Source organism: Rhizomucor pusillus (genome assembly GCF_041956525.1).
Source record: "Rhizomucor pusillus strain CBS 183.67 unplaced genomic scaffold VTP01scaffold_11, whole genome shotgun sequence".
Lineage (NCBI taxonomy): Eukaryota > Fungi > Mucoromycota > Mucoromycetes > Mucorales > Lichtheimiaceae > Rhizomucor > Rhizomucor pusillus.
In genome coordinates, this window is record NW_027192153.1 from 439,592 (window position 1) to 451,688 (window position 12,097).

At 44.8% G+C, this 12,097-nt stretch overlaps 6 protein-coding genes across 6 annotated transcripts; 4 read left to right on the plus strand and 2 right to left on the minus strand.

Moving 5' to 3' along the window:
* Positions 1 to 120: 120 nt before the first annotated feature.
* Positions 121 to 2,592, plus strand: VTP01DRAFT_1664 (uncharacterized protein; the record flags this gene model as incomplete). The annotated part of the gene is made up of 6 exons (XM_069380039.1): positions 121 to 214; positions 272 to 450; positions 1,062 to 1,505; positions 1,556 to 1,725; positions 1,830 to 1,990; positions 2,393 to 2,592. 6 exons carry the CDS (start codon positions 121 to 123, stop codon positions 2,590 to 2,592), a joined length of 1,248 nt encoding a protein of 415 aa, XP_069238088.1.
* Positions 2,593 to 2,619: 27 nt separating this feature from the next.
* On the minus strand, positions 2,620 to 4,285 carry VTP01DRAFT_1665 (uncharacterized protein; the record flags this gene model as incomplete). Its single annotated transcript, XM_069380040.1, has 2 exons — positions 2,620 to 3,108; positions 3,164 to 4,285. 2 exons carry the CDS (start codon positions 4,283 to 4,285, stop codon positions 2,620 to 2,622), a joined length of 1,611 nt encoding a protein of 536 aa, XP_069238089.1.
* Positions 4,286 to 4,767: 482 nt separating this feature from the next.
* VTP01DRAFT_1666 (uncharacterized protein) lies at positions 4,768 to 5,045 on the plus strand (the record flags this gene model as incomplete). Its single annotated transcript, XM_069380041.1, has 2 exons — positions 4,768 to 4,790; positions 4,856 to 5,045. The coding sequence occupies 2 exons, from the start codon at positions 4,768 to 4,770 to the stop codon at positions 5,043 to 5,045; spliced, it is 213 nt and encodes a 70-aa protein (XP_069238090.1).
* Positions 5,046 to 6,958: 1,913 nt separating this feature from the next.
* On the plus strand, positions 6,959 to 7,634 carry VTP01DRAFT_1667 (uncharacterized protein; the record flags this gene model as incomplete). Its single annotated transcript, XM_069380042.1, has 2 exons — positions 6,959 to 7,057; positions 7,410 to 7,634. The coding sequence occupies 2 exons, from the start codon at positions 6,959 to 6,961 to the stop codon at positions 7,632 to 7,634; spliced, it is 324 nt and encodes a 107-aa protein (XP_069238091.1).
* A 108-nt stretch (positions 7,635 to 7,742) lies between these two features.
* Positions 7,743 to 8,620, plus strand: VTP01DRAFT_1668 (uncharacterized protein; the record flags this gene model as incomplete). Its single annotated transcript, XM_069380043.1, has 3 exons — positions 7,743 to 8,048; positions 8,117 to 8,193; positions 8,407 to 8,620. The coding sequence occupies 3 exons, from the start codon at positions 7,743 to 7,745 to the stop codon at positions 8,618 to 8,620; spliced, it is 597 nt and encodes a 198-aa protein (XP_069238092.1).
* Positions 8,621 to 10,942: 2,322 nt separating this feature from the next.
* On the minus strand, positions 10,943 to 12,032 carry VTP01DRAFT_1669 (uncharacterized protein; the record flags this gene model as incomplete). Its single annotated transcript, XM_069380044.1, has 5 exons — positions 10,943 to 11,060; positions 11,122 to 11,278; positions 11,374 to 11,736; positions 11,798 to 11,863; positions 11,924 to 12,032. The coding sequence occupies 5 exons, from the start codon at positions 12,030 to 12,032 to the stop codon at positions 10,943 to 10,945; spliced, it is 813 nt and encodes a 270-aa protein (XP_069238093.1).
* Positions 12,033 to 12,097: the final 65 nt, after the last annotated feature.

Consider the following 12,097-nt stretch of genomic DNA (forward strand, 5'->3'; position numbering starts at 1 on the left):
TGGGTGGTTATCGAGATCATATTTTCATTCCATTGCTGTTATAATCTTCAGCAGAGGCTCATTTTGATAGCCGACTTTATACATCGTCTTATTCTCACATCTGAGTCGTTCTCGCCTACAATGCCTAATCTTAAGCTACGGCTCCGGAACCCAAGAAAGATGGCGAAAGCTGCACGATATAGCGATAATTCAGACACCACAGACCCTGTTGCATGTAAGCTTCCCTATCCTCAATATCGACGAATCTTCAAAACCGCAAGTAATCAATAAGGTATACCCAATGACCTAAAGATATTATGCCCTGCTGTTAACAGTAAACCTGGAATTTCCATGGAACCTGGAACCTCGATGGCGGATATAAATCCAGCGTTGGGAGAGACACGCGAGTCTGTTTTGGCACGATGCACTATCCAAGGTGTACTTCTGATTACCTACAAAATTGGCTTAGAGGTAAGCACATTCTGTGGAAACTCGTGTAGGAAGATCGAAAGCTCCAAATAGCGCTGTACTTGTATACGACACAGAAAGATTTTTTGTTGAGACGCCTATAAAATGAGCAGTCACCGTAGGTTTCTTTTTTCTTTTTATCTTTTGCAGAAATAATTATATGGCAAGCTAGAACATCAAATCTTTTAAGATTGCAAACAATTGATCGTTGATGCAGATTGAAGCATGTTTATATATACTTCTCGAGCGAATTATGCATGCAGCTTCTCTGCTCTCTGGCGTCTTCCCCTGTGCTCTGTGATCTCTTGCATGCTCTACACAAGTCATGGAAAGACATGGTTCCGGATTTTCCAAGTTGTGTGCCAAAATCTTACCCATATTCTAAGGCGTGCGTGCGGAGTGACAAGTATTTTTTGCTTGCAAGTGCGTATCATTCTATCCAAGCAAGTCTCCTCTGTACGTCCTGGGCATGACGTTAAACTGCCCATGGTTGCCTGGTGGTGCGCCGCCTCCTTCAAAAATGTATTTTTTTACACATTGTCCTTTCCCTTTTGGTCGCGTCTTCCCTGCCCTGACACGATGCGTGGTCTCCGCCAAAAAATTAATCAATTTAGTTTCAAAGTTCTCTTTCTATCTTGACAGTCAACATGTCAAACCAATCAGTTACCTATTCCAAGGCGAGATTTCCTAATGGCGACTACGAAGAAGTTGCCAAAGCAAAATTTGATCAGTCTAAGAACGCTTATGTCGACTTCAGTCTCGACATTGGTTGGGCCGTGCGCGGAGAATACAGCAGCTGCTATTCAAAACCGAAACCAGAAATTAGACGATACAAGAGGAAATGCTGTGGACATATCGTCTGCGAAAACGATAATTGCAATTTAAAGAATCAACAGCTTCGTCCATGCGGGGACAAAAAGGCTTTGGAGAAGCAGCTAGAGAAAAGTTGCGCGACTTGTGGATTCCGGTTTGCTCATTACGAATGTCCAGTCGAAGCTTTCTTCAGATTTTCCGGCGAACAATGCGTCCTTCAACATAAAGGAATTCACAGCCACAACGTAGAAGATACATATCTCACAAAGCATTTAAGCGTTGAAGAGAGCCAAAGATCGATGATGCTGTCAGGAGTACGCATAACTTGAGAGCTAAAGCGGCTACCGTTGGCATTAATCCAAAGACGGGGCAAGTCATGCCTTCTCTACTGGAGATCAACCCTGGAAGAGTGGGGGGACACTACGGCCAATGGCTTGAACCGGGATATCCCCCCTTGGATTCCCGGTAAGTATGTCCAGTAGTTTTAAAGGATCGTACGCTATATTACTCGATGCGTGCATTGATTTTTTTGAATCCACGCCGCTTAACAATACCGTCGACATGGATAGTAAAGATATCACCTCGTTGAATGTATTCTTCTACGACACTCGCAGGGCGCTGGCTACTGCATCGGAATCCTATCTCGTCATCCGATTGCAAGCAGATATACAACTACCCTTATACATTGTAGTATCGAAATGTGTTATAGTGTACGACGAGCCCGGAACAAGTACGTTGTAATCCGCTTTGTAGTCCGTCGGCCTCAATAGGTTGCGCATCTCGACTAGACGGCCATCATCAACACGGACATGATCACCCGACGGCATGCTCCTGATATTTTCCTCATACAGTTGTATGGAGCATACGGTGGATACCTCTCGATCTTTTGTCGCCTTACGCAGACGATACCATGGTCAATCGATTAGAGATCCGTTGGCTTCTACTAGACCGATCGACGCAAAGGAAGGCACGCCGGGAAGGGATGATCGAAACGGATAGAGAGAGTTGTTTTTGATCCGGTACAAGTGTTATTGCAAACCTTGTCCGAATGTACCGACGATACTGTACGGATAATAAGGAGAGTGACTTTGATCCTCATCGCTCGCCGTCTCCAGGATAAGACAGTGTATAGGACGATCATTGAATGAGATCTTTCCCATCAACTCTCGACCGACACACGCCTTGTTTCTTTCTGGTGATCGAATTCCACCAGTGCGAATATCCAAAGATCCCTTTATCTTAAACGTTGATAGCAAAAAACGAGCTGATCTCATCCGCAAGAGCACGCCATTGACGCTCAAAGGATATCTCAAACGTGGGACATTGGGATAATCGTTCGAGCGTTTGATCGAGAATCAATCAATACTCCTCAGCGTCGTATACTGTTGACAAGTAAAACGTAATCTCGATACGTGACATGCCACTAGCCATAAAGGATCTCAACTTCTCCGTCAAACGGGAACATGGATTCATAATAAGGTTGGCCAGTTGAGATCCGACTTTGGTCCTGACATCCGTACTCTCGTGCATCTGGACGAATTTGTTGTAGATTTTCGTCCTAAGCATTATGGGTGGCACCGACGTTGTATATCCTCGCCAGGAAATAGAGTTTAATCCTACATCCTTGACGTCATCGGCGATATCTCGATCAGTCACACCGAGCGTCATCAGATATTCCTTGATGATTGCTCGAGTAGAAATAAAGGCACAGTCAACCGCAATATCGATCTCGTGTAGGATTACCGTACTCTCCTCTAAGAGTAACACTACTTGTCGCACGCATCGAATGACAGTGTTGAGTGGAAGCTCTGGAGGTCGTCTAGGACTAAAGAGCTTGCGAAGCGGGTCCTATTTACCCAGACAGGCACGAGCTCTTTGGTCCTAGACGACCTCCATTGTCAACTATACCCTCTAGGGAAACCGACGTGTCCACCGCTTCGAAAACAGGATCCTGAGACGATCCAAAGTCTAAACCTTGCTGGATCCAAAGAGTGTGATGTGAGGCAGGTTCCAGCTTTCCCAACCACACAAACCGTTTGATGTTTAGCAAGACCGATGCGAGCTTAAACTGTAACGTAAACGTCTCCATGTCACTCACACGAATGACGTTCCTCTTGTTGAATCGCTCGAATACATGACCGATCTCTCCAAACACAGACTCGATCATCGACCGGAATCCTCCAAAGATGTTGTTGAATTGGACCTCCTCCGCAAGTAGATTCTTTCCACGATCCTTTCGAATCGGGCATACGAAATTCCTCTCAGTCAGATAAGTATTCTTTTGGGCAATCCGACCAATGTATAACGTATACGCACCATCGAGGCCTATCACGTCGTACTTGCTCACGGCGTGAGACAGATCAATACGACTTAACATCAACCCATCGTTATGCTCGCCGCAATGTTCGGCGTCCGATACAAGTACGATCATCTGGTTAATGTCAATACAAGCCTGCATCCGGAGTCCTGACTTCTTTAGTTTGTACGAGTAGGATCGAGCCGAATCATGTCCTCGAACGTAGGATGCCCGACTATCATGTCCGTCCAAAAGCAACGTCACATGTTTAAGTCCTTTGGGATTCCTCAACTGCGCGCAAAGAATCCGTATGCGCGTCGTCGAGAACATACCCGTAAGACACCCGTCGAGTAGACCATTTAACCTGTCATGGGACTTTCTAAAGAAATCCCGATAGAGTGCGTAAAAGCTACTGCGAGGAATAAACCTCGACATGTCCGCAATCGACGACCCAGACAGTAGAAAATATAGGATGAGCAACCCTTTCTCAACATGGTTGTACGGCCCAGCGTACTCGTGCTCGCCAAAGACAACCACTAGGAAGAAAAACACCGGGAGGACACCCAACCGATTCAACACAGAATCCTTTACGAATGCAATCACATTCACCGGTTTGATCTCAGACCGATGATACTTTTCCTTCCGAGCTGATAGCCATGATGACGTTAAGAATGCGCACTCCTGGTGCATCAACTTTTCGAACTCTTGAGGGATCTTTGGGGCGAGCATTCTTAGTATCGATTGTAATTACTCTAGCGAAACCATAAGGTATATCTTCACTTGAGTTAGCTTGCGCGTTACCGGGAATCCAATGGGTGGATATCCCGGTTCAAGCCATTGGCCGTAGTGCCCCCCCCCCCACACGCTTCCAGAGTTTTACCACCCGGTCCGACCTGCCGGTCGGGTCCCCTCCTCTAGGAGGCCATCCAGAATTAAAGAGCTTGCGAAGCGGGTCGTATTTAAAGGAATAGGCGCAAGCTCTTTAATTCTGGATGGCCTCCATAGTATAATGGATCATATATTATTATGCGATATCTGGGGAATGTTGAATGTAATATGTCTGTGTCTGGGATAAGGGGCAGCATGACCGATCCTGTACTTATGTGACAGTTGGTATGGGAGGGGCAGGATTTTTCGGCGCCTTCGTTGTCGCGTTGCCGGACTTTGATATTGACGCATTTCACAAGCCTGTCTAGAAATGTGACAAAGCCATGCCTAGCTCCTCGCCATGGAGGTCAACTAAGATTAAAGAGCTTGCCTGTAGTATTTCTAGGACGTGATCTCAGCCAGTCATTGTAGAAGCAGTATGGGCGAGTTCCGTCAGTACGAAAACTACGACGCCTCGAAAAACGGAGCCTGTTTTCATTACCTGTACCTGATATTGTTTGGCTTAACCAACGCATATAACCTCTGGAACACGCACGGATGCGTTAAGATTGTCCACGCCTACCTGACCATTGGCATTGCCGATGGAAGTTTTCCAGTTTAAAGAAACTTATTAGTCTCATTTGGTTTTTCTTCTCTGATTTGGACAGTAGTATAAGTTTTGGATATATTTGTGATCCCTGAATTTACAACAGAAGAAAAACATATTTTGGTTTTCTGTTCTTACAGGGATGGTCAAGTCATGTGGGAAATCCAGTAGCCATCTAGTCGGATAAGAACAAAGGTTTGGGGATGTGCTCCACTAATGATGGGATTATCAAATATTTCGAAAGGAGTTTGTCTGTTAATGACAGTTTATCCGGGAAGACCAGAGTCAGCATTTTTTAGATCTTTCATCTATGATCTGATGGTTCTGTCACGACAGATGTCCGCATATACAAGGTATCTGTAGATTCTATCATTCCGGTAGGCCCGCAGGAGCATGCCGAGATGAATTTTCACGAGTGTCCGAAGGTGGCCCTGAAATATCAATAGTAAACGTCAACAGCAACAGCAACGACCACCTAGGATATGACCTCGATTCCTCGGAAGATACGTCCATGAACTCATGGACGCAAATACATACTGCAAACACTCAATAAGCTGGTACGTCAGCCCTCATATGTACCAATCACTTAGAATGACCGCGGGCATGACCTTTTGCAAACAGATCCCGACCGATGGTCAACGGTCTGCATATGAGGAGCCTGTATTGTAGCACCGTCGGTCACGGTCCTAAGGAGATGGCCTGTCCGTTTTGGGACCGGACCCGCTGGGAGCCCTAATGCAGACGGGTTATAGGCTTCGCGGTACACCAAAACTGACTTTCAATTTGTAAGCTCGTATTGTACAAAATGTCGTAAGAGACTATTCTTGGGCCGGCAAAAAAAGCATCGCATGAGGAGAAAAGCACGACGATGTTCATAGTTCTTTCGTGGCCGACAATACGGTGCATAACATGTTGTGCACGTATTATACAAATTTTCTCTCGGGCCAAGGCATCCTGGTATTTGAATTATTTACCACCGCGCGTGTAGTACATCCATTTGCGCACAAAGCGCATGCGACTGTGCAAAAGTATAATAAACTGTGCGATTTTTAATTACAATACAAAGCAGTGGCGTTTAGGCGTGTATTGTAGTAATGAGTGGCGTTTAGGAACGGATTTGTGCCAAGATTTCCGGTTACATTACGTCGCTTGAATTGATATGTACGTATTAGAGGGCTTGGAGTTTGGATAGGTTATATCCGGACTTGTAAATTCGCCCATGGGTCTTCATCCTGGTATAGACGACAATCGTCAACCAAGTTTACTAATGTTCCTCTGATATATTGCTTGCTAAGCCCTCCTCTCCGTTGTATGGTGTTAACTGGTGTATTATCTACTTTATATCGCAAGCTCTTTGGTCCTAGACGACCTCCATACATGAGGTAGGGACCGACGGACGTAGGTATGTGATAATTGATCATCTGGATATCAATGCTGAATAGAAGATTATAACCTCTGTCGTTGGATGAGATGTGCTTCTTTCTTGGTTTGATGCGAATAGGGCTCGGACTGGGATGGGATGGGATGGGATTGGATGGGACATAACACCGTCCCAGTGGGACGGTTTAGGACGCTTAAGCTAAGATACATTAACTTATGCCTTTGTTCACCGGACTTCCGACATAGGCAGCATGCAGCTCACCGTGGAAAAGTTCATCGGAGCGAGAAGCTTCAGACTTTAGGGCACTTGGGACGCTTGGGACGGACGTGCTGCGGCACCACCCCGTCCCAATTCCGAGCCCTAGATTATTCACGCCGACATCGAGACAGATGTCACAGCAAACATAGTAAGCAACATCATCACCGATCAGATGAACTGTGTTTCGAGCCGATGATGGTCGACAGCAACGAGAAGAATAGGTTTTTCAATCAGCCGATGAATGACGGAAAGTATTTGATTTGCGGCGGCAAAGGAACTTTGCGAAACGATGCCTGACGAAATCCAAAGGTTACACCAGCCGGTCAAAAAACTTTTGAAGTCGACATGGAAACAGCAAGGACATGTTGACCACATCGCTGATGTATCAGTAAGTATTGTTACATACTGTAGCAATAATTGAAGTCCTAAACATTTATCCTCAATATATCAAAAAAGCTCTTTTCTATTTTTACATACACTCTTTTCCAAAAGGAAAGTCGCTCCCCAGCCAAATTGAAGTCGCATGTTAACAAAAATAGCAGTCGTACTTACCCAGAAATTTTTGCGTGGGATGACAAATCAGATATCGCATTTCGAGAAAAAATTGTCGCACAAGCAGGCTTGGCAAGTAGTGCATCACTATATAAACATGTCAGCTTCATAGGTCCTCTGGCTTCTCCTTTATCGATACATTTTTTAAATTCGAAATGAGCAACCAATTTTTTTATGAAGATGGGCAGGGCCATGTTGTTGATGAGCGTGGCTGTCCTGAGCCCATGGACTATGTCGTTGATGAGGAAGTGTATGCTCTTCAAACCGTGAGCTCTCTCGCACAATATTTGCGCAGTATATCTTGCGAGCGCAACTACGAGCCCGTTGCTACGCATATCGATAAGCCAAAGGACATAGACATCCGCATGAGAGAGACGACTCCCAGGCGAGCCTACACAACTTACACGCACTAAGATAAGGTGAGATTTTTCAACTGATGTTTGAGAAGGTTTTAAGCGCGTCAGCGGCTGCAAAGCAGTTAGGAATACATGTTCGTTCAGCACAAAGGTGGGCATTACAGTATGAAAGGGATCCTGACAGCATTTTTGGGAAGCGTAAAAACGGTGGTCGTCCGTATCCTCTATGAAGAGCATAAGGAAGTTACTTTAGAATACGTTGATGAGAACCCTTCAGTTGTCCTGGAGCAGTTGATGGAACGACTGCTTCAGAGATTTGAGGAATTCAAGCTATCCAAAACGACTCTTTATCGGTTTGTGAGGAAAGAATGCAACTTGACATTGAAAAAAGCTCGGTTTCAGCCTGTCGACAGGAACAGCGAGGTTAAGATCCAAGAGCGCCTTGACTGGGTGCGCAAATGGGACATGACTGTATAGACTTGAGAAAAAAACTGTGCATTTCTTGATGAGTCTGCCTTCCATATTAACATGAAACGCAGCATGGCATGGTCGAAAAAAGGGTCTTCTGCAGTGATTACGGTACCAAAAACAAGAGCAAGGACGACCACAATCTTGGGTGCAATCTCTGCATCAGATCTGGTTAAGTGCAGCTTGAGACTTCCACAGCCACCAGCCAAGAAAAGAAAGCGAGCAGGTCATTCCGAAGTTATAAGCAAAGGGACCGTAACTGGGCACTACCTTAGCTTCCTTAAGGCTAGAATGGATGGGATGGATAAATATGAGCAGATGAAGGGCCACTATTTGGTAATGGATTATGAAATATCCCTAGGTATATTGAGTCTCGAGGATATTGGTGTGCCTATCTTCCATCGTATTCGCCTGAACTCAATCCCATGGAGCAGTCTTTGTCAGTTGTCAAGAGCAAAGTTAAGCGCAACGGATTCTTGGAAAACGAGACTTTGATGACCCGAATCAGGGAAGCATCCAATAGCTTAAGGTTGAGTGATTTCGAAGGTTTGTCTCTCATTCTTATAGACGCTTAGATAACTGTCGCAACGGAGAGCAACTGTGATATTCTTCTCCATTATTCTTCACAAATCACCACAGTATAATATATAGGGCGTTGGCAATTGAATTGGGCCCCACCAAATAAATTTGACCCTTAGATGTGAAAATGGGCACTCTCACCGAAATAAAGCCAAAAGTTTCAGAGTCTGCCAAGTTTTCCAATTGAGTACAGGATGTTTTCGAATGGTTGGCGGGCAGATGTTCTCTTTTTTACTACCTTTTTTTTTTTTACTTCGCGGCTTTTATAGCAAACATGGCGAGCCCTTTACATTCACTTGGCTGGTTTTTATTTAATATGGCACGTAGTTTATTTTGCTCGGCAGTTCAATAGCCACCTCTTTAGCTTTAGAATACACTTTTGTTTTTCTTATTGCAAAATGTGCTGCTTTATTCAGCATCAAGAAATAAACACTATTTTTAAGATCGCAAACAATATGAGTAACACGCTGCTCCGATGGATATCGAGTACGACCGCTCAGTTGCTACGTATTTTTCTTATCCGATGTTGCATCCTTAATCATGGTCTTCGAGCATGGGCCTCAAACTCTTCCACCGGATTCAGAAGCATATACAGGTAGAAAAGACTATTTATTAGTCACATGAAGCGTTCGGGGACGCTGCTTTATGGATTCCTGAATCTTGCGAATGGTGGTGGTGTGCAGGACAAGAACATACTTGACCTAACAATAAAAGGTGTTTTTAGCAAACACATTATCAATCCGTGGAGACAGTTGCATAGCCGGAGCAAACATCGGCTCTTAAACAGCTGGGTACATTCTGGAGCCAAAGCAAGTACCATAGGGATACCACCCTTATAATCACATACAAAATCCTTGCAGGATGCCATTCAGATACCACGCTAGCTGCAATTGGTGATGCTGCTAATGACAAAAATGGCACGAGCAAATTGGCGCTATGGGTTCAAAGTACAATCAGCAAACATACTATTAATCGGTCGATAAAACATATTTACTCCGCAGTAGAGTGATCGGCTGGCGGATACAAGTTTTGAATAGGAAACAAAATTAGAGCTGTTATATATAGCAAAGCATGTGCCAACTTTATCGGTAAAGTATTAAGTACTGTGGTGGCAATCAAACTAGATGGTGCTAGTTACACAATCATTCAATGGTTGTTTCAGTCGCGCCTACATACGATCTATGTGGATAATCCTTGTGTCCAACACCAAATATTCGTACTTGTTTGGCGGATGCAGACGACAAGTTTGTACCCCATCCGATTTGAAAATACTGATGTCCTGCCTTCCGCTTCAACGTGTATGAGAATTTGCGTGTATGAGTCGATCATCTCAATATGTACCAACCAGCCAGTACATATCGCATGATAGAAAATTGCGAGCGAATTCGGCCCTAGTTTCCGAAAGACAACACGGCTGACACAGCATTGCTAAGATATGCATGCAGTGATTAATCTTAAGTAATTTCACCGTACACGAGAACTTACAACTTTCCAAAATCCAAAGCAGCAGCAACAGTGATTCATGCAGCGCACATGAGTCTGGCTAAACCTTTTATCTCTCATCCATAATCGACTCGCGTTTTTGCACAAAGCAAAAAAAAAAAAAGAAGTCAATTATCCATTGTAGAAAGGATCCAGCCGAGATACAAGCTTACCTTACGAAAACTTTCAGGTCATCATTCACAGTAGCAAGTAACAACATAGAGGGAAATATCAGCCTGGAGGCTACCGGACTCAGCAACAGCAACGTGTGCCACCACATGAGCGAGAGATTGGTCTGGGCAAGGATAGCCCCCAAGCCAACCAAGACTGAGCCGAACTGGCTGGGCTCCTGCCGATCAAAGTCCTTCAGCAGGAGGGAGCATTGGTCTCTTTGCGGACAAGTTCGGTTTTCCACGATGCAAAAACTAAAGCGTTCGTCAAACGCCACTGGCAAGCAATGGCCATGATTGGCCACAGAAGAGGATGCAAAACGTATTAGATCCTAAAAGCGTAGCAATTCCTGCTATATATTACTGCAATTACCTTGCATTACACACAGGTTTGCGTCAAAACAAGTTGCGTAACTTGCTCTCCGTAAAAGACCTGGGCTACGGTCAGCCCCAACTCGTAGTCCCAATTTCCAATGCCTACGTCACTAGTCAATCTCCTTAAAGAGTGCTGCGTAATGTGACTTCGGACAAAATATCTTGTCCCGAATTGCACGTTGGAACACTTGAAACTGAGCACCACGGCCTCATGGCAACTTCTTGCGCATCCCAAGATAACGACTTCAAAATCCCGGCAGGCAAAAGCAACATTTCTGCATTTTTCAAGCTCTATAATGCTTCGGAATGGAGTTTCGCGAATTTTTGCAACTGGCAAGGACCTGACGACTCCAAGTTCAATCGAATAAAGCAGAAGTATAACAAAATCTCGCTACTATCAGGCAGCTTGCTTCAGTACCAGACCGTGTGAAGCGGTTAGCCGGTCACCTCCTTGAGCAAAGCAAAGGCACTACTGTGAGTCAATGCATTCAGGCGTGTAATCTTTCATTGCTAATTGGTTTTCTAAGGCCCCAAAAATGTCTTCTCCTGCTGGAACTTCTGGCGTGATCGTGAAGGGCTTGGCCATTGGAGCCATAGCTGTTGGTGATAACAGCAGCCATACTATAACTATACACCAAGCTTCAAGTAAGTTTACCTATTTTTGCACCTTACAAGATTTGACAGGTTCTGCTAGCTGGTAAAAAGAGAAAGGCTCCAGATACCAGGTTCACCGATGAAGAAAAAAGCGAGGAGCAAGACGGAAAAACAGAAGAACATGAGACGGATAGCGAAGAGGAGGCTATCGACATAAAGCAATTCGCTATTAATCCAGCATTGCTCCCTTTCTTCGATAGCAATCGAAGTTTCTCCACGCAAGTAATCATCGTCGTTGGCCAGACAAAACTCCTCATCCAAGTACTCTTCAGCAGAATCTTCGCTTTTCTCTTCGGCTCCAAAAGCATTGTCAATGTCGTCGAAGGGCACATTGCTAGCTTGCATAATCGACGGCTCAGATTTCTCCTGGTCGACCTCCATCTCTGGTCCACATTCCTCAACCGCAACTTCAGTCATCACAGTGTCCTCCACTATGCACTCAATAATAAGCTCAAAGATCGTACAGAAATAATAGAAGACTAAATTGTGTACCTCTTGAAGCCGAACCTTCAAACTGAACATGCGGAATGCTGTTGCTAATGGGAAAGGCGGCCAGACCTGAAGTTCATAAGCATGCACTCTTTAGTTAATAGTTTTGAAATGACTTGTATTACATACCTAGTGTCTCAGGTTTGAAACGACCGTAGAGCCGCAAGTGTTCACGAATCGTCTTGTGCATTCGCTTGTTACGACGAATGCTGCCGAGTTCGTCAACGTAGGAGGCCATCTAGAACCACATGTATGATGTTCCTCCCGTTGAAGTCCCCGCTCCGCGAGGCTACGCGGGCTTTT